At 39.0% G+C, this 19,256-nt stretch overlaps 1 protein-coding gene across 4 annotated transcripts; it reads right to left on the bottom strand.

Moving 5' to 3' along the window:
• Positions 1 to 2,391: 2,391 nt before the first annotated feature.
• klhl12 (kelch-like family member 12) lies at positions 2,392 to 19,215 on the bottom strand. Of its 4 annotated transcripts, none has more exons than XM_080898413.1 (12): positions 18,942 to 19,215; positions 18,043 to 18,125; positions 16,597 to 16,823; positions 16,268 to 16,421; positions 14,903 to 15,120; positions 12,361 to 12,510; positions 12,131 to 12,245; positions 11,939 to 12,045; positions 10,430 to 10,625; positions 10,150 to 10,308; positions 7,894 to 7,992; positions 2,392 to 4,507 (listed from the first exon to the last, which is right to left on the bottom strand). In XM_080898413.1, the coding sequence occupies exons 2-12, from the start codon at positions 18,071 to 18,073 to the stop codon at positions 4,155 to 4,157; spliced, it is 1,809 nt and encodes a 602-aa protein (XP_080754539.1). In that variant the 5' UTR covers positions 18,074 to 18,125; positions 18,942 to 19,215; the 3' UTR covers positions 2,392 to 4,154. The 4 variants fall into 4 exon arrangements, with proteins under 4 accessions (XP_080754539.1, XP_080754538.1, XP_080754541.1 ...); XM_080898414.1 differs by lacking the exon at positions 18,043 to 18,125 and adding an exon at positions 6,429 to 6,615 and having other exon boundaries at positions 4,246 to 4,507; positions 18,739 to 19,214; XM_080898412.1 differs by lacking the exon at positions 18,043 to 18,125 and having other exon boundaries at positions 18,739 to 19,215.
• Between the last annotated feature and the right edge of the window lie 41 nt (positions 19,216 to 19,256).

The raw sequence follows: 19,256 nt of genomic DNA, 5'->3' as shown, positions 1-19,256 counted from the left end.
GTCGAATAGGACAGGTTGCAAGGATATGACCTGAAGACTGTACGTGGCCCACCATGTAAGATGAGTTTGAATTCCTTAACATAAACAATATGGACTAATGTATTGGGCTACACTTCCTCATCTTTGAGTTCAGGTGTTTTCACTCCCATTGCCGCAGATACATATAGCCATGCAGTCTGTCACTGGAAATCTTTTTATTAGAAAGAATGGGACCCTCTAAAGCAGCAGTCCCCAACCTTTTTTGTGCCACGGACCGGTTTATGTCAGACAATATTTTCATGGACCGGCCTTTAAGGTGTCGCGGATAAATACAACAAAATAAAACCCGGACCGGCACCAAAAAAAAGAAGATTTATTCATAACACACAGGAAAAGACCCAGGGAAACCAGGTTAACGATAAAAACTATTAAAAAAATAACGCAAAAAATATGATAAAACCATGAAAACCATAAATTTCTTATAAATTCTTATAAAATGAGTGACTGAGGACAGAAACTCATCAGGAAACTTACCAGTAATATGATCACAGAGGTCAAATCTGAGGATCATCTTCCCATGAACTACATGACCCCACACGTGCAGACAGAAACACACACACACACACACACACACACACACACACACACACACACACACACACACACACACACACACACACACACACACACACACACACACACGTGTGTCCCTGAAAGCATTCTATTCTATTTTGTATAGTATGTTATTCTATTTTATCTTATCCTATTCTATTGTGTTTTTCTTAATTTTTATTGCTCTGAACTTTTACTTCCTGCTGTGACCAAAAACTAATAAAGGTTTATCTTATCATATCTGAAGAACCAGAACCACAGGTAGCCTGGTGGCTTCTCAGACCCAAACGTTACAGCCGTCATTTTTACTTTCTGTGATCTTGAATGCAGAGAGCTGTTTTCCTCAGCGTATCATCAAATTATGTTATATTTTCAAGTTTTAAAAGTTTGACCCTTACCATTAGCAACTCCCACTGTCATTTGATCCACAGCCAAACATCCACAAAATCTAATTAATAATAATAAAACAGTGGTTTTCTATCCTGTCTTTAAAAAAAAAAGAAGTAGAACATTTTAAGTGCCACATATTAAAATACTGCCTTTTATCCTTTTATGCTCTTCTTCTGGTTTTATATTTTTATTCTGGACTCCAGTAGAGTAACTGTGAATGATTCACAGTTCAAAGGAATGCTTATTTATCTTATACTGGTAGCTGGCACTCACCTCTAAATGTGAAATTTGAGGTGCATTTAATGTTGACATAATCCAAATATTTCAACATTTTAAAGGGTCTCTGCCAGAGAAGCTTGAAATGTGAACATGAATAAAAATTATCATATTACTTATAATTTCTTAAGGACCCTCTTCAAACTTCACAACAATATACTACACCTTGGGGGGCATGAGTACCTAGGTTGGCTAAGCATTTGGCCTTGACCTACATTGTTAGTGCCCAAGGACAAGGTTGACCTTGAAAAACAATTCCAAGAGACCATATCGAATAATATATCATATGAAAAGGCATGGAGAGAGCTGTACAACACATTTTAGTACAATGCCCTATAATGTCACAATGATGCCATAAAGTTTTACAAAATCTTAAATCTTAATCTTATATCTTAAAAATATAATGTTTTATAGCTTATAAAGGCCAAAGATTTCAGCCAATTCTGTTCAAATCATATGGGCAAAGATAATACAATACACCATTAAGCATCACATATTTAGTATGTAATGCTTCAAGGTCATAGGTCAAAGGTCAGACATCAGCATGTTGCAATAAAAACATCAACGTTTTAGTATAGACCTTGCTCTTCGGAGGGGGGAGGTGCTGGTCTCTGAGCGCTCTTGTTGGTTATATGATGTTCCCTCGCAGTTGTATAAGCTCATCAGTCCTTCAGCCAGATAAGCTAAAAATTGCCTCCTACCTCTTTTTCCAAATCATTTTTCCAAAACTTGGTCAGGGAAAGGTGTTAAGGAGATTTTATAAGGAGTTGGAAAAGCGTGCTGTGGAGTGATTTCAGTTACACTAGGTGTCTTAATGAAATGAAGGCAGAGATCGTTGACATAGGTTCACTGTGCTGTTCCACACAAGACATAACAGAGAACCATAGGTGAAAAACATCACCTAACTAGAAAAGTAACTTCTTTTTTAAAGACAGATGAATAAAGAGCCTGAAAGTGAAATGAAATGTTTGTCACATTGAGATTTTTTGCTCATCCTGTCCGCACATTATTTTCTCTTCCTGCTAGAGAGATGATCCAGTTGTTATTAAAGCTTTCTGTGACTTAAGTTGGAATAATCAATGATTGCAAAGGCAACAATAGAGCAAAAACAGAACTAGTGCAAATAGAATTTTATTCAACTTTCATGATCATTTAAATATTCCACATTCATTTTTTAAATATATATTTTATGTTCTTTGTGTAAGGCAAAAATTTAAGACATTGAGTCATAATATGATAATTTCACAGCTCACCTGTGGCTTTAAGGGGTTTGAAAGTTTAAAATATGTCTGAAGTGAAATGGAAAAAGCATTCCTAATTAATATTTATGTGATCTGTGCCACCTGTCAGTTGATAGGTTTTAAATCTGGGGTGGCTGTAGCTCAGGAGGTAAAGCAAGTCACCTACTAACCGGAAGGTTGGTGGTTTGATCCTAGGCTGCTCCAGTCTGCATGTCAAATATCCTTGGGAAGGTACTAACCCCAGGTTGCTCTCCGATGCATTTATTGGAGTGTGACTGTGTGTATGAATGTTAGTTAGACAGCACTAAAAACTGTCTAAAAATCACTAAAAAGTGATTGGGTGAATGAACGAGTTTTGTGAAGCACTTTGAGTAGAAAAGCGCTATATATAAGAACCAGTGCATTTACCAAATCTGTTTCTATGCCCGTGAATCTCTGTTAAGCTTTACATGTGATAGTGGGGTATAAAAAAAAATCACTGATTTTTTTGAACAATGACAGATGGTGCACTTTTATGAGCTGTGGAACAGCATTATCGCTTTTCCTTTTATAAAGAACGGTCCAATGTATCCTCTTCTAAAGGTAATGAAGGAAGCAAATACTCTTCTCAGTATTTAGAACAGCGGGCCCCAACCCCCGGGCCACGGACGGTTGGGGTACTGGTACCGGTCCGTGAGTTGTTTGGTACCGGACTGCAAGAGTTGAGGCTCGGGTGTGATATTCATGGTTTTCAGGGTTTTTATCATTATTTTTTTAACGTTTTTATCGTTAACCTGGTTTCCTTGGGTCTTTTCCCATGTGTTATGAATAATTTTTTTTTTGGTACCAGTGCTGGTTTTATTTTGTTGTATTTATCCGCAACACCTTAAATGTCGGTCCGTGAAAATATTGTCGGACATAAACCGGTCCGTGGCGCAAAAAAGGTTGGGGACCGCTGATTTAGAAGATTTCAATGTGGCTCGCATTAAGTCATGAACCTTCCTCAGCAAATTGTCTTCCCTGTCAACAGGGGGTTCAGATGTATCACAGATAATCTTAACTGGTTCTCAATGTGTTTATTTACTTCCCAGGCAACAGTGATGTTAGGAGTGTATCATACATTTACATCCAAATCTATACTCTGAGGAAAGAAAAATAAATCACAAGCACCTCATACTTGAATTTTCAAAGTTGCCAAATCGAGGAACAAATGAATCAAGAACCAATGGGTACAAATCAGTCATTTTCTAAAACAAAAACATCTCTAAATATATCTTCTGAGAGAGAGAGAGAATATGTATGAAACATATTAAAGTTATTTTAATTAAAAAGCACTGTTTATGGGTAGGGGTTGAATTACTGACTCATTAACGACGTTGCAAATGCCAAATGAGTTCACCCGATAACAAGCTAATGTAGGGCAACGATCATCAAAGTCAAATGGGAGGCAACATGGATGCTCACCGCTTGATGTAGGCCAATGTCATAAGGCATATAGCAGCAACTGGAGCCTGAATCTGCTCCATTGTATTTTGTTTTCTCATCATGAGTAGAAATATATTGCACTTTGAAGACAAAATGAAAAAATAATCTCACAGGTAACGACAGACACAAGTACCACAGAAGAGAGTCATGCATGTCCTGATGGGCTCCTTGGAGGCCTCTTTTGAGGTAAGTCTACCACGGTGAAGCTGAATCTCTGTAGCACGGTCCGAGTCGTGGAGGGTTAACCGTCCTTTGGAGGAGGCGGCCCAAACTGCTGCGCTTCATAATCTTTTGAGGGTATCTATTTGAATACTGGTGAACAGACATCTCCCTTTGCGGCTGTGTTTTAGAGGCATTTAAGCGCAGTTTAGCAGCCTGCCCTCCCGCTTGCTTTTCCTCTTGTGGTTCTTGGCAAACGTCACTTTTCTCGTAGAACACAAACGCCCGCGTCACACCGCTGGGTCGCCATCGAGGTAACAACTTCCCAAGAGTCGATAACTGGGTCGTAACATTCGATACTGCTGAGGAGAGAGTTCCCGTCATATCTGGAGAAATGGAGAGGAACTGAGAGTTTGAAACACAGCAGGAAACAGAGCTGAGTGAAGCCACTGAACAAGATCACATTACTACTGTCTGACAAGCTTGCTGCAGAATGCTGTACCGATTCTAAGTTAAATCAGACAATTCACCTTCAACCCTGAAACACGTTGTGTCTACAGCTGTCTGCGTACATTAGTACCATGAAGAACAAATATGAAAACACAGTAGTAACTGCTGCTCAAATATCACTAATGTACAGTTAAAGTCAAAAGATTGCATGCACTCATTGTGCGCATGAATGTTGTGGTAATTTGGGACTTTTAATGATTTTGGTTATTGGTTCTTTATCAGGGTGGCATTTTTGTATAGCATACATCTTTAATGACTATAATAACAAGATTTGGGTGCACAAGTGTTTTTTAATTTCTCTAGTCAGGGTCCTTACAGGGCTAAAAGTATACATGGAGGCTCAAATATATGTTGTATGATGTTAGGGTTTGGGCTCATTGTCCTGTTAGAGCCCCCAGTTGTTTCCAAGTTGCTCTGAATTTAAACCACTTACAGATGCCTTTGCTTTGTCACTTTGGGGAATTCTGAAAATGAAATGCACTGAATGTTTAAGAAGAAGATTTTAATTACACTGAAATGCTAGAAGGGAAGAAAAAAAGGAAAAGGCAAAACACAACAAAGACAAAGCAGGGACTGCTTTGGTAAAAAGTTTTTTATCTTGAGAAAATACAATCAAGGAAACAATGTTTATAAGTATCAGATGAGCGAGTTTGAAGGTTAATTAGATGTCAAGAAACTACTGTTAATATACTATGAAACACGACTGTGCATTGCAGAAAAAAATGAACAAATGAAAAAATAAACAAATCTGTGTGCTTTGCCCGTAGCTTCCAGTGTTTGCATCTCCACTGCAGTCTCTGAAATTAATGACCAGGCTGAACCCGCTAATGTGATCTCAACCTCAGTTTGTATTAGTTCACATTTTTGCTCAGCTTTACCGTTTTCTTTTCAGTTCAGTTTACTTTCACAACGTTTCCAGAGTCGACGTGCTTGTTTTAAGTTGAGCTTTTACGGTTTGAATATGTTTAGTTTAAGTGTCAGTTTAGTTTTTCTGTTCTGGGACTATTCGTCATGAGCATGACTCAAGAAGGTCAGAACCTGTATTACAATACGAACACATGGCTCACAACCATGTGGGCACTCCAGTTTGAGTAAACATAATGTCCTCCTAATGTTTGTTGTGCTTACATTTTTGAACAAATATACTAAAACTAAAGCATGTTTTAATTGTAATTATTTTTCTAAGGATGTGGTATTGTTTCAGTAACTATAATAAACTGGGGTCTGACCCAAGATAAATGGAATATGGTGGGATTACATTATGCATTCATGTTAAAAAAACATTTCCTTTATGCAATCATTAAAATTCTCATGTCTGTGTGCAGACTTGCTGAAAATACATATGTGATCTATTCTTTACTATTAATGTGCGCACTGTATGCAAGGAGCTATGGGACATTCTTTCTGTACACCAGCTGCTCTATGCTGAGTAAAATCAGGAACAAAACCCATAATCTCTGTAAAAATACATTCTGAGGCTCAGTCGAAGCCTGAGTGCTCAAAAGTTGTTTTTTTTAGTGCTACATTCTCTACTTGTGTTTCTCCACACAGCGTGAAGGGATTCCTCGTGTTATCACTGGGACAAAAAGCAGTCAGTAGACTTGACAGACCATTCCTTCAGAAAGCATTTATACTATGAGAATAACGATAATGTATTGAAACTGGTTTCACTTCATAGTCTACATGGAAAGAAGGCACAATAACCCAAAAGCCTACCAATATTCATATCATATGTGAGCGCTGTATTAAGTAAAACCCCTTTAGGACTATTGCCACAGCAATGGAACTCTTTCTTACCCGGCGATGGCGTAGAGTCGCCCTCGGAGAACGGTGGCTCCTACATAACACCGAGGAGTCGTCATACTGGCTACAGTGGTCCAGTAGTCTGTTCTGATGTTGTAGACTTCGACGGAGTCAAGGTGTGAAACGCCATCAAACCCTCCCACTACATAAATGTGGTCATTGAGCAAAGCCACACCGGCCCCTGGAAACAGCAGGAAGGCGTCAACAGACAGCAGCACAGCTCGCAGGAATTTGGATCGGATATCAGTGTGACCATAGCTCAAAAAGTTGTACTGAGTATCTGTGACAGTGGCCCATTTTATGTTTGATGTTCTGTGTTTACTACACCATGCATCAGCAGCAGTGTGAATGGGAGAGCTAACAAAGCATCAAGGAAACAGCAAAAGGTCAGCTGTCTGGAGGAGATGCGTGCTTCCCACTCAACAGCTTCTTGTTATATGCCTGAACTTCCTTCCATCCATCCATCCATCCATCCATCCATCCATTCGCTTCCGCTTGTCCTTTTCAGGGTCGCGGGGGGCGCTGGAGCCTATCCCAGCTGTCATTGGGCGAGAGGCAGGGTACACCCTGGACAGGTCGCCAGTCTGTCGCAGGGCTAACACATAGGGACAGACAACCGTTCACACTCACATTCACTCACACATTCACACCTAGTGGCAATTTGGATTATCCAATTAACCTATCCCCACAAGTTGCATGTCTTTGGACGGTGGGAGGAAGCCGGAGTACCCGGAGAGAACCCACGCAAACACAGGGAGAACATGCAAACTCCACACAGAAAGACCCCGGCCTGATGGTGGAATTGAACTCAGGACCTTCTTGCTGTGCGGCAACAGTGCTAACCACCGTGCCACCGTGCTGCCTGAACTTGCAACTTCAAATTTTTGCCGTTTTTTTTTTTGTAGTCAGCAGCACACTGTGGTCAAGTCTGTTAACATGACTGAAACACAAAAAAACCCTTTCAAAACCAGCATCTCTTGCTCAATCACTTTCACTGTCTTTAAGTTTAGATTAACATTTGATTGGAAGCTTTTAGAAATATTAAATAAATAATTTTACAAATGAGGAAAATAACATGGTCCCTGTTTATGTTTTATTTTTAAATAAATACCAATCCATGGGCATGTGCAGAGAAAGGATAATAGATACACATGACAAAGGATGTTGAATATGGAGCTGCCAAGCAAGAGGAAAAAAAGCCCACAGAGGGGGTTAATGGGTGTAGTGAAGGAGGACATGCAGAGGGTTGGTGTGACAGAGGAGGATGCTAGGAATAGGTGAGATGGAGGAAGATGATCTACTGTGGGAACCCAAAACAAGGGAGCAGCTGAAATTAGGAGACAATAACTTGCAGTGGATTGGTACTCGATGTCAGCAGAAAGTCAAAACCAAGCCATCGGTAATGTATCCAAACTGGAAAAAAGATTGATTGGCGCATCCCTGATGTTTTATTACCTACCTGACCGTTTGGTGGCCATGGGTGTGACACTAGTCCAGTGGCCTGTGTGTGGGTCATACCGCTCCACCGAATTCAGGATGTTTAGCCCATCATAGCCACCTGTCAAGAAATGGATGGTCAGAAAACTAATCATGATGAGCTTGTTTATGCTGCTGTTCAACAGAGTTCTAACTAAAGACTGTGATGTCTCCTACTGGCTTGTAAATTCTTTATTGTGAAGACTCAAGCTGAGCGTTTTGACACTCGCCATCTTAACTTTTTAAAACGCTCATTTTGTACCAACTTGACAGGCCCACTTAAAAGCGCCTTCTGCTATGTCATCCTAACAAACATTATGCTTTGCATGCACATGCAAACATAAAGACTGACTGAGGGCACACATCAGGAAAGCTGAGGTCTGTTTTTCCATTCACTACGGTAAAATCTAATTTCTTTCTAAAGGGAATCAGGGACAGGTTTCACTTTTCAGACCCAGAAGCTACGTGCACCTTGTATATGACGTAAAAAATCTTTTTGGTTTATTTTATGAGCTAAAGCAGAGATTACCTTTGAGGTCAGAAGGAGAATATAAGCCGTTTTCTAAAGAAATCTTAACCAAAACGCTAACGTTATGGCTATGCCTACTTTCCCTAATTTCTAAAAAGTTATGAACCACATGATTAACCGAAAAACCAGCCAGAAAAAAAGACGCATTAACATAGTTTTTCTGACACGAAACAAAGACGAAATGATAACTCAGTTTTTATATTTGCCTGCACTGGAAAACATGGAGTTCTCATTGCATTGTGGGTTGCTTGCAGCCTTAATGTGTCTGTCAGAGTTAGTCAGCTATCAAAGTAATTTATCCTGTAGGAGTTTTTGAGAGGAGTCCAATGACTGAGTACAAACTGCCTCCTGACATCTTCTGAGGGAAACCAACTTTGGATAAACTCTTTAGGTGAACAGCCAAGAATTACTACTGTCATAAACGACAAGGAGCTCTAAAAGACATGCCTGTGAAATGGTTATTGCTGGAGAAAATGAAGACAGCTTCCACGAAACTGATGGTAGAGTGTTTCAGAACAACTGACTATGTTAAAATGGTTTTACTTCATGCTTTCATTGTTATAAATAAAAGGAAAGGAGGGTGAGAATTAGTCTTATAATCACATACTGTATGTATAAAATGGTAGTTGCTTCATGATTTGCTTCAAATGTCTACTGCTCAAGTGATCTCTGACCCCAGCCTACCCTTTCTTGATGAGTTTATGGTCTCAATTGCTAGTTTCAAGTCTTAAAGAATACAACGTGTGTTCGTTTCTTAGAATACCATCTTCGCTAGAGTCAAAAAGATCGATGAAATGTAGGTGTTATGACTTTAGCTGAGACCAAGAGGAGAGACAAACCTCTGGGAGGGTTGCGTCAGGAAGGGCATCTGATGTGAAAACCTAAATCAAATATGCAGAGCTACACACTGGTGACCTGTAGCTTCAGCGCAAATCAACACCCAGCATTTCCAACTTTGCTGTTCCACCTATACAGGCTTGCTAAATTTTCCAGTCAATGAAAATAAAAATCAGAACAAAGTAAATGGATGAAAAAGAAGAATTAACTGTACAAAACCAACAACAAAAACTCCATCCTCAGTCACACAGCACTAGCCATAATAGTTTGACGTGTGCATTTTCAGTCATAGTGACTACTTTTTTGTACTCAGTCATCACAACATGGAAAACTTCTGCTTAAGGGGTAATCTGAGCATAGGGTGCCCCTTGCATTTTGCAAATTTGAAAATGAAACGCACTGATTGTTTAAGAAGATTTTAAAGAAAAAAAAAAGGGAAAAGGCAAAACACAACAAATATAAACCAGGAACTGCTTTGTGAAAGGTTCCCTACTTCACATAATGATAAAATACAATCAAGAAAACCATGTTTTAAGTATCAGATATGAGAGTTTGAAGGCTCATTAGATGTCAGAAACACATGACTGTGCATTGGAGCAAAAGCTGAACAAATGAAAAACAAATCTGTGCTTTGCCTGTAGCCCCCAGTGTTTGCACCCTAATGCAGTCACTGAAATCAATGACCACGCTGATTTTCGTGATGATTTTCATAAATCATTACGATATGAAAACATCCAGATGTTGACGGATGAAACAGTCAAGGGTTATAGGTCTATGTCTACCTTTTATATACAGTCTATGCTGGTTTTCAGGTTAATATCTGGGCCCATGTGATAATCAAATTTTGATGACTGTGTATTTTTGCCTCCATACCTAGACAGTATATAAGCCCGCTGGCCACCACCAAACCAGCTCCTTCTCTAGCTGTCTGCATATCACCCAGCATGCTCCACTGGTCGATGTTTGGATCATATCGCTCCATGCTGGTATGACGCCGACTGCCATCGAAGCCACCAGCAACATAGATCATATCTGTCAAGAGCCAATAACAACACAGCTCTCTCATTAAACATGAAAAATGGAGATGGACAAAGAAAATCACAGGCGATTTCAGAGAAGGGACTAAGCTCACTGAGCATAGAATGTCTCTGACCTCCAAGTGTTGTAGCTCCAGCAAGGCCTCGCCGAACATTCATGGTTGCGACGGTGTACCAAACACCGTCCTCATCCGCTGTGTAGTCCAGGCACTCCACGGAGCTGAGCCGCGACCGGCCGTCATAGCCCCCGATCACATAGACTCGATCGTGCAAAGAAACGGTGGCCACGTAACGCCTTTTCCGTGCAATATTCTGTTTAAGACACAAGTGTCAAACTCATTTGAGTTCATGGGCCACATACAGTCTAATTTAATCTACAGTGGGCATTGCATTATAACTAAAAAGAAATCAACTCTGCAGACATGAACCAGAGGCAGAGCAAAAGACACGTGAACTGAAATCTATTAGAATTCTTTTCAAAGCAAAGATGATAGTAGAAATCTATCTTCCAGGGAAAAAGCTTTTCAAAATCCCATGTTTGGGGAAAGACAGGAAACTCTTTAAGCCGAGCTGCTTTTCACTATACTTGTTATCACTATAATTAAAGTAAATTTAGATAATTCTTCACAATAACTGCAAAAAAGAGGTGTTCAAACTTGCTTTTAGAACAACTTTTGCCATTTTGAGATATAAGAAAGCTGAAAGCAGAAGCCTGAGTAAAAGACAACCCTTAACACCCTACACCCTCACAAATTTACCAGCCATTAGAAAATACTGTATTCTGTAGAAGTCATTTTAATTTTAAAGGTTATTTTTTATTCTTTATTAAGTTATCGATTTACAAAACAGGTGCTGAAAAGCATGAGATGTCTTAATAAACATCTATTTCAAATTCAAATTCAAATTCAAATTTTATTTGTCACGTACACAGTCATACACAGTACGATATGTAGTGAAATGCTTGGACAACTGCTCATGACCTAAAGAAAACAAAAAGGAAAAGGCTATGAATAAGATAGGAAATAAATATGCAAAATTAAAAAGGGTAAATTTAACTAGGACGGAATAAAATATAAATTAAGGTTAAAAATGAAATAACTGTACAACACAAATTAGAATGAAGGGTAAATTTAACTGGGAAAGAATAAGATAAAATATATAAATTAAAGTTGAAAATAAAATAACTGTACAACAAAATACACAATACACAGTATAGAACTATATAAGAATGTATGAAGAAATATAAATAAATATATACACAATAACAGCAGCTGTACAAGTATTAACTGGAAATGAAGAATATAATGTCCAGTGTTGTGCAATCCACATTTTGTCTTGTGCAGTGCAAATATGCTTAAAGTGATTTAAGTGATACAATATTTCACTTTACAGATCAAAGCTGTACAGTTTTCGTTTCTGAAGAGGATTTCATGTGTTCATGATTCAAACAACTTCACATTTAATTTTCTGTCCATTTCTTGTGTAATGTGGGCATCATGAAAAACCTTGCATTTCATTGACAAATTGGAAGCAATTTATGAGTTCAATAACACGTTCACACTTTGCACTGCATGTTTGACACCCCTGGTTCAACAGCCAAATACATGCATCAAATTAATACTTACAGGCAGAAAGGTCCACTCTTGAGTTTTGGGATCATATTTTTCAACTATGTCTATTGGTGACTGCTGGCTGCCAAACCCACCGATAACCAGCAGGACTTCTTTGGCACCTTAAAAGAAAGTAACGTATTTTACAAAGCTTCTGTCTACAAGACAAGTATTTAGCTAAAGTGCAGTTGAAAACTGGATTCCTACCTAATCTGGCTTGTGTGCGTGGGCCTTGCATCTCACTCCTCAGCTCCGGTCTTAAGTGGAATTTCTTGGCTTCATCAACAAGGTCTCGACATGGCAGGCTACACCGAATGAGAGGCTAAGACGAGTAAAAACTTGCTTAATTACGGTGTGATAAAACTTGACAGAAAAATCTTTCATAGGAGGCTTGGCATGTGATTACACAACAACCCACAAAGCGTCGCCTGGCTCACCTCAGTATCAATGACATCTGTAATGTAGCGGGGGGTCAGCAGCGGCATCCGAACAAACTCCAGCATGTCTGGCAGGTAGGGCTCCCGCTCTTTGCGGTTGTGTTTGACCCAATTTAACACGGCCTCGAATACAGGCTCCTCCGAGTCCACCTGCATACCAACAACATATACAGTAATAACACCTGATAGTAAATCTACACAACACTGAAGGATTTGCTAACAGCTGCAATTGAACTATTGCACAAGACTGATTTTTGATGCAAGCTTTTTTTCAATAAATATAATTACTTGTGGCAAGACTAGTGGCAACAATTCAAGAGACTTCTGCAACTGCAAAGACAAAATGTACAAAGGTGAAACAGCGCAGTCTGCTAAAATAAACTTCAAATCCTCAAAGATGACAGAAAACTTTAACTGAAGGCAAATTATGCGTGACTACGATTTACATGTATGGTCTGGTTTTATTTTAAAAACAACAAATATGACAGGAAAGACAATTTGACAGAACTTGTGATCTATAAATCATCATGTGATAATAACTATGTTTTCACAAAGCGGGGTATGTGGTTGGGAAACAGGAATTTCCTGAGCACAAAGCCAAACTTAAATCAGATTCACTTCTCTGCAATTTCATTGTCAGGTCAATCCACAACACTGACTGGAACTTGGGTGGTTGGGTTGTTGGGGGGGGAGGTCACAGACTGATTCTGTAGCAGGTTTATACTTGCTTTTCATTTTTGGCGCTTAGATTGTTGACAGATATTATAGAAGCTGTGAAAGTCAAGCTCAATTTACATTAAATCAACTATTTGTTTCAGGGATCTTAGACTGAAATTTAACTATTTCAGTAGTACTGCAGACTAAAGTTATCACACTTAACTGAAATAAAACTTTGTGAACTTGCAAAATGAACTAAAAACAAAATAAAGTGGAAATGTCCTCATTTTAGTTTATTTTAGTAAAATCTATATAAACTGTCTGATGAGGCTTTAGTGCATTTGTAGATATACAATGTCTATGTAACTGTGACGCAACAGCCTTCACAAAAAGTCATGTTTGAACTGCAATTGACTATGTGCACGTTAGCATATGCTACTTCCGGTGCGGAAACTCCTGTGGGGAGCTTTGTTTCCGGTGTCCTATTCACACCCTGTTTACGGTCCAAAACAAGTTAAGCAAATGAATTAATCAAGCGGCGATTTACATTTCTATAGATGTCTTGGGCATTTACCCAATATATCTGTAAATGATATTCATCGACTTGTCGATATTTTTTCCCCTGCGCCTCAGAGCAAAAGAGAAAAGGGATTCAAATGTTATATTTCTCAGCTGTCCCTCGTTTATCGCGGGTGTTATGTTCTAAAAATAACCAGAGATAGGTGAAATCAAGTAGCCAATTTTATTTTTTGACGGTGCAAAACGTTTGGTGGATATTGTGGACATCCAGTACTGCACTTCAGAGTCACACTGCTAGCGATCGATGCAGCAATTCTGTACTGTACAGGAGAGACGGCATGGAGGAGATCGTCTGCAGCGATCAGGACGCAGGACACAATGTGACGTAAAAAAAACCGTGCAAACTTGCACTAAAAAAAAATCTGTGAAACAGCGAGGTGAAAGGTGAACCGCGTTATTAGCGAGGGACCACTGTAATTTTGAAGGTAAGTCACAACATACCCTTCGTAAATACTAATGTATAGAAACCCTTACCAGCAATCATTCATTTTTTGTGTGGCTTTTTTCACGGTTTGTTAACGGTTTGTTTGTGTACTTGACTAGCTGATATCAACATAACGGGGAAACATCTGGTTTGACTATTCTTCACCTGTAGTTTGAATGCTGAACATTTGCCTGTTTAAATCATAAGACCAGTCACTATACAGAGATGTGCTTCTGAATGTGGACGATGTGTCTTCTGCTGCAGTAATGCAGTTCTGCTTGTGTTGAGTGATGTAAACAACTGATCGATCTAAACTCTTTAAACGTCAAAATTGATCATTAGATTTTTTATGACACAACAGTGTTGAGTGTTCCCACCTTCTGCTCTTTGTAACTTAACGCGATCTTTCCGTTTTCGAGTTTTGGACATGATTTTGGAGTATATCTTCGCAGTAGCGATTGACCGCAAAGTAAAGCTACCGGAAATGTACAACCATACATCCAGTCTCAAACCAGGAAGTTAGCATTTTCTCGTGCACAGGGTCAATGCCTGTTTGGATTTCCCTAAATCTTCCCCCTGATAAATATCCTCCATATAACTCATACTAACCAAGGAAACTAAAATTAAATATTTTCAAACTACAGAAACTAAAATGAAACTAATAAAGCCACTCTGGAAAGTAACTGAAAGGGAACTGAATTAAAAACAAATACAAAACTATATCGCTAACTCTCATGCAGACAAAAACGTTACCAGGCAACTTTCAGGTGCTTGGAGTTACAAATTTTACATCATCCAGCAACAAAACACAAAGCAGCATTCACAGCACATTTAAAAAGATCTTTAAAGAGAAGCAAGCTTCCCTGCATGCAGTTTTCCTACCTGAATTTCGTCACATTTTATTAGCTTTTCCACTTCTGTCTGGCTCAGCAGCATGAACTCCTCATGCTGAACCACCTCGGAGAAATGCTTCTGGGAGAAGAGCTCAGCGGCCTGCATCAGGTCAAGGCAGTTGTGCGTCTCTGCAAAGTCTCGAATGCCCAGACAGTTGGAAGGATCGAGTTGGCTCTCCAAAAAATCACAACACGCTCTTTTCACCCCTAGGGAAGAGGGAGATAGGTTTGTACACACATGCACCATTTGTAGCCTTAACTCTTTCAAAAACCAGCATGTAATTCTCTCTTAATTTGGAAACGCAGAAAGCATTTTAATGGAATAGTACCACTGTTTAATAAACATTTCACTATCACACCAACCAAATTAGAAAGTAGAATTTTAAATTGATGATTAAGCCTAAAAAGAATTATTACATCACATTTTCTGCGGTTCCCAGCAGACTATAATAATTCTGGATGATATGATTAATATTACAAACAGACTCATGCACTCTACAAAAATATATTTTTGCAACATTCGCTGTCATTTTTTTTGTTTTACCCCATATAATCTTATTTTATATAAGATTATATGGGGTCCACTAAGATGAGCTGGATGAGGCGGCCAGGGAGCGGGAGGTCTGGGCTCTCCTGCCCACTCATCCTGGCAGAAGATGGATGGATGCATGGATTTTTCCAGGTGCCATACAAGGTATGAATACTGAATACAACACTGGATGACTGATAGATTACACTGCCGTAACTGGGGTTCAAATTAAGCCCTTACGTTGTTGCATGAATGGACTGGGGAATTAAAGATGATCCATTTAAATCTGTAACTGGATGAATTTCCCAGTTACTAATGTTTGCGAAAGTGACTTATTTCAACAAGCCTGCTTACTAAAACTCCAAAATCCAACATTACAACAACCCAGTTTATTCTACTGGGTAGACACATAAACTGACCTAAATCATGCTAAAACTAATACATTACTGCCTGCAAGAGGAAACAATTCAAACCTTGTAATACCTGGTAAAATTTATTTTTGAGGACACTGAATAAGACATTTCAAGATCTGGGGTTACAGTCATGAGAAAAGATGGCTTAAGCAAACTCTTTAATCATTATGTTTATATTCTTTAATCATAACACTGCACTTTAATCAACATGAACACTGTAAATATGCCACATTTACCCATACACACTAATTCGTATCAGCAGACTGTGGTAAACAGACATAATTATATTATGTTATATTAACATGTTAAACAAAGTTATAAAAGCTCAAAACACAGAAGCTTCTGAAGACAATGTCAAAACCAGAGACAATTATTAGAAACTTTTTAAATCAAGGTACAGCTCTGAACTTACCTTTGAGCTGTAGCAAACACGCTGCAGGGAGCAGCTCTTGTACGTTCTCCACCGTGACAAGCACAGTCTCTGTGTAGACAAAGTCCAACAAGATCTCCATAGTGGATGCCGTGAGCCCCTGAATGTCGACAAAAGATTTTCCCTTTTCTGCAAGCTACAGAGCCACAAGAACACATTTATTTGAAGGATTACTTTTGAGAATCATCCTGCATTTTAGGCAAATGTAACACCACCTTAAGACACCCAGAAAGGCCAACAAAGAAAAAAAAACAGCATAAAAGAGTGCATCAGGAATGTAACTGGGACATCTATTTTTCAAACATTATTACCTCGCTAGTGAACATGGCACAAAAATAGTCACTGCAGGCAGCCAAGACAATCCGGTGAGCTGGAAAATCAGTGTTCTCCACCCTCAGAGTGATGTCGCAGAGTGTGTTGCTCTTGCGAAGTGAGTTCATTGCATTGAGGATAGATTTGGCATGGGAATTGGTCATGATGTCTTTGGGAGCCATGCTGCTTTGAGAATCCCTTACGGATCTCAAACTACTAAATGAATCTGGAAAAAAGACAGTCTATTTTGAAAACATCCTTTGGGAAGAAAGGTATTCCACAGTAAGCATAAAAGCACGCCACAAGGACACATTTTTATATATTGTACAAGCAAGTCATGCAGCTAGTCAGTGTGTGTGTCTGTCAGTAATTTGTCAGTTGGGTTGAACTGCTGGCTATTCACAAGATAAGTTTGTGACACTTTGTGGGAAATGATAACAGATTCACTATTTTACACCCTTTTTACAACATTTTATAAAAAACAAACAAACAAAAAACCCCAACTGCTAATGAAAATGTACATGAAAAAAAAAACATTTTATATTAACTTTTACATTACATAATACTTACTTAATATATATATACTTTGTATTGTGTATTATTTCTACAATGTTTGTTCTTGACAAGGACAAGAAATAGCATAATTTATTCTGCTTATAGGACAGCAATGGAGAGAAAATACTGACTATCATAGAAGCACTATAGTATTTATAGTGCTGCATTTGCCTGACTTCTGGATTTATTTCTTGCAAACAATTACTTGATTTATTAAGGGGGGGGGGGGGGGGGGGGGGGGGGGCTATCCAATTCTACCTGGCCCTGTGTAAAAACGGAATTGTTACCCTTTTTAAATCATGAATTAACTCCAATTAACCACATTTTTTGGAAATCTGAGTTCAATTTCACTTGCCACACTTTGGTCTGATTACTGCCACACCTACTGAATCAAGAAATTACAAGAGTAACCTGCCTGACAAAGTAAAGTAGGCCAAAAGGCCTCAAAAACCATCATATTATGACATGATCAAAACAGTCACTAACGTCCATTTCTAAGGCTTTGGGACTCCAGTGAACCACGGTGAGAGCCACTAACCACAAAGGAAGAAAACTTGGAACAGTGGTGAACATTCACCAGAGTGGAGTAATTTTGGTAGGCTGGCCAAAAGCCCATCCATGACTGATCCAGGAGGTCTTAGGCATGTCTCACATTTGCCAAAGAACATCTAAATAAACCCCAGAACTTTTGAAATAAATAAATAAATAAACACTCTAAAAATACACTAAAGTTGAACCTTTGGAAGGTTTGTGTCCTGTTACATCTGATGTAAGACTAACACAGCATTTCACAAAAAGAACATCATGCCAACAATGAAAAACGGTGGTGGTAGTGTGATGGTCTAGGGCTTCTTGCTGTAATTCATAGAACAATGAATTCTGCTCTCTACCAGAAAATCCTGAAGAACAATGTGAAGTCATCAGTTTGTCCCATGGAGCTCAAGCATAATTAACATGAGTTACGCAGCAGGATCTGAAACACATAAACAAGTCTGCCTCTTAACGGCTCAAAAAAATAAGATTTTGGACTGAAACCAGATTAAGATGCTTTGGCATGATCTTAAACTGGTCGCTCATACTTGACAACCTTCTTATGTGGTTGTATTAAAATCATTCTGCAAAGAAGAGTGGGACAGATTTTCTCCACATGTGAAAGACTCATTCCCAGTTATCACAAAGACTTCATTGCGGTTCATCCTTCCAAGGGTGGTGTAACAAGTTATCAAGGTTGTAGAGGGCAATTACTTTTGTCCACACAGGGCCGGCTAGGTTTGGATATCTTTACGCCATGAATAAATTAAATCATCATTTAAAACTGTCCTTTGTATTACCTCAGATTATATTTGCCTCATTTTAAAAGTTCTTTGAAGATTTCAAAAGTGAAAAAAATAACTCAGAAAGGGGGCAAATACTTTTCTCATCACTCTACTTCTTGTAGAAAGGCTTAAATGATCAGTTATTTCTATGAATAAAAAAAAAACCATATTTAATAACGCTAGTCAAATAAGAGCAATGTGTGTTTTTTTCTTTCCAGACTTTACATTTTTGGAATATTTTTCCACTACAGTCTTGCAAATACAACTTACCGTTAAAAGATCGGAATACTTTTTCCACCACTGGGAGGCAATAACTATAGCTACACATTAGCTAGCAGCAGCCAACGACAGCTGACGGCTAACGCCAACGCTAACAATAACAACTACGAAAACACAGCAATATAAAGTGAGCTGACGGCCAGAAGAAGACAACACATGGAGCGACACACACACAAAACAACTTGTAATAATACCTGTCGCAGCAGTAAAAACGTCTAGCTAAGTTGCTCAGCTAGCTAACGTTAGTAGCACCAAAGTCTCCCTGTCCCAGTTCTTTGCTCCCAGTCGTACTGCCTTTAGCAAAGCCCCTCAACTACAGCTACTCCATGACGACCTCTGCCGGGTCACTCTATGCACCGTGAGGACACATATATCGGAACGGCATCATATTAAATCCCGATGGGATTTTTATCCAGCTATAATATCCCGTTGACTAAACTGCAGCAGGTCACAGTAGCAGCAGCAGAGTAGCGACTCCACAGATTGGACGTAAACAGACCATTACGTGA

The sequence above is a fragment of the Rhamphochromis sp. 'chilingali' genome, assembly GCF_963969265.1.
Source record: "Rhamphochromis sp. 'chilingali' genome assembly, chromosome: 12".
Taxonomy (NCBI): Eukaryota; Metazoa; Chordata; class Actinopteri; order Cichliformes; family Cichlidae; genus Rhamphochromis; species Rhamphochromis sp. 'chilingali'.
This window is presented reverse-complemented; position numbering and strand designations above follow the sequence as displayed.

Excerpts from the sequence above, each read along its gene's own strand:
- klhl12 (XM_080898412.1), bottom strand. The coding sequence starts at position 18,796 with ATGTGTAGCTATAGTTATTGCCTCCCAGTGGTGGAAAAAGTATTCCGA. Across the intron at positions 12,511-14,902 it reads TAAAATGTGACGAAATTCAG|GTGGACTCGGAGGAGCCTGT; the intron begins GTAGGAAAACTG and ends GTTGGTATGCAG. Across the intron at positions 10,309-10,429 it reads TGGAGCTACAACACTTGGAG|ATATGATCTATGTTGCTGGT; the intron begins GTCAGAGACATT and ends GGCTCTTGACAG.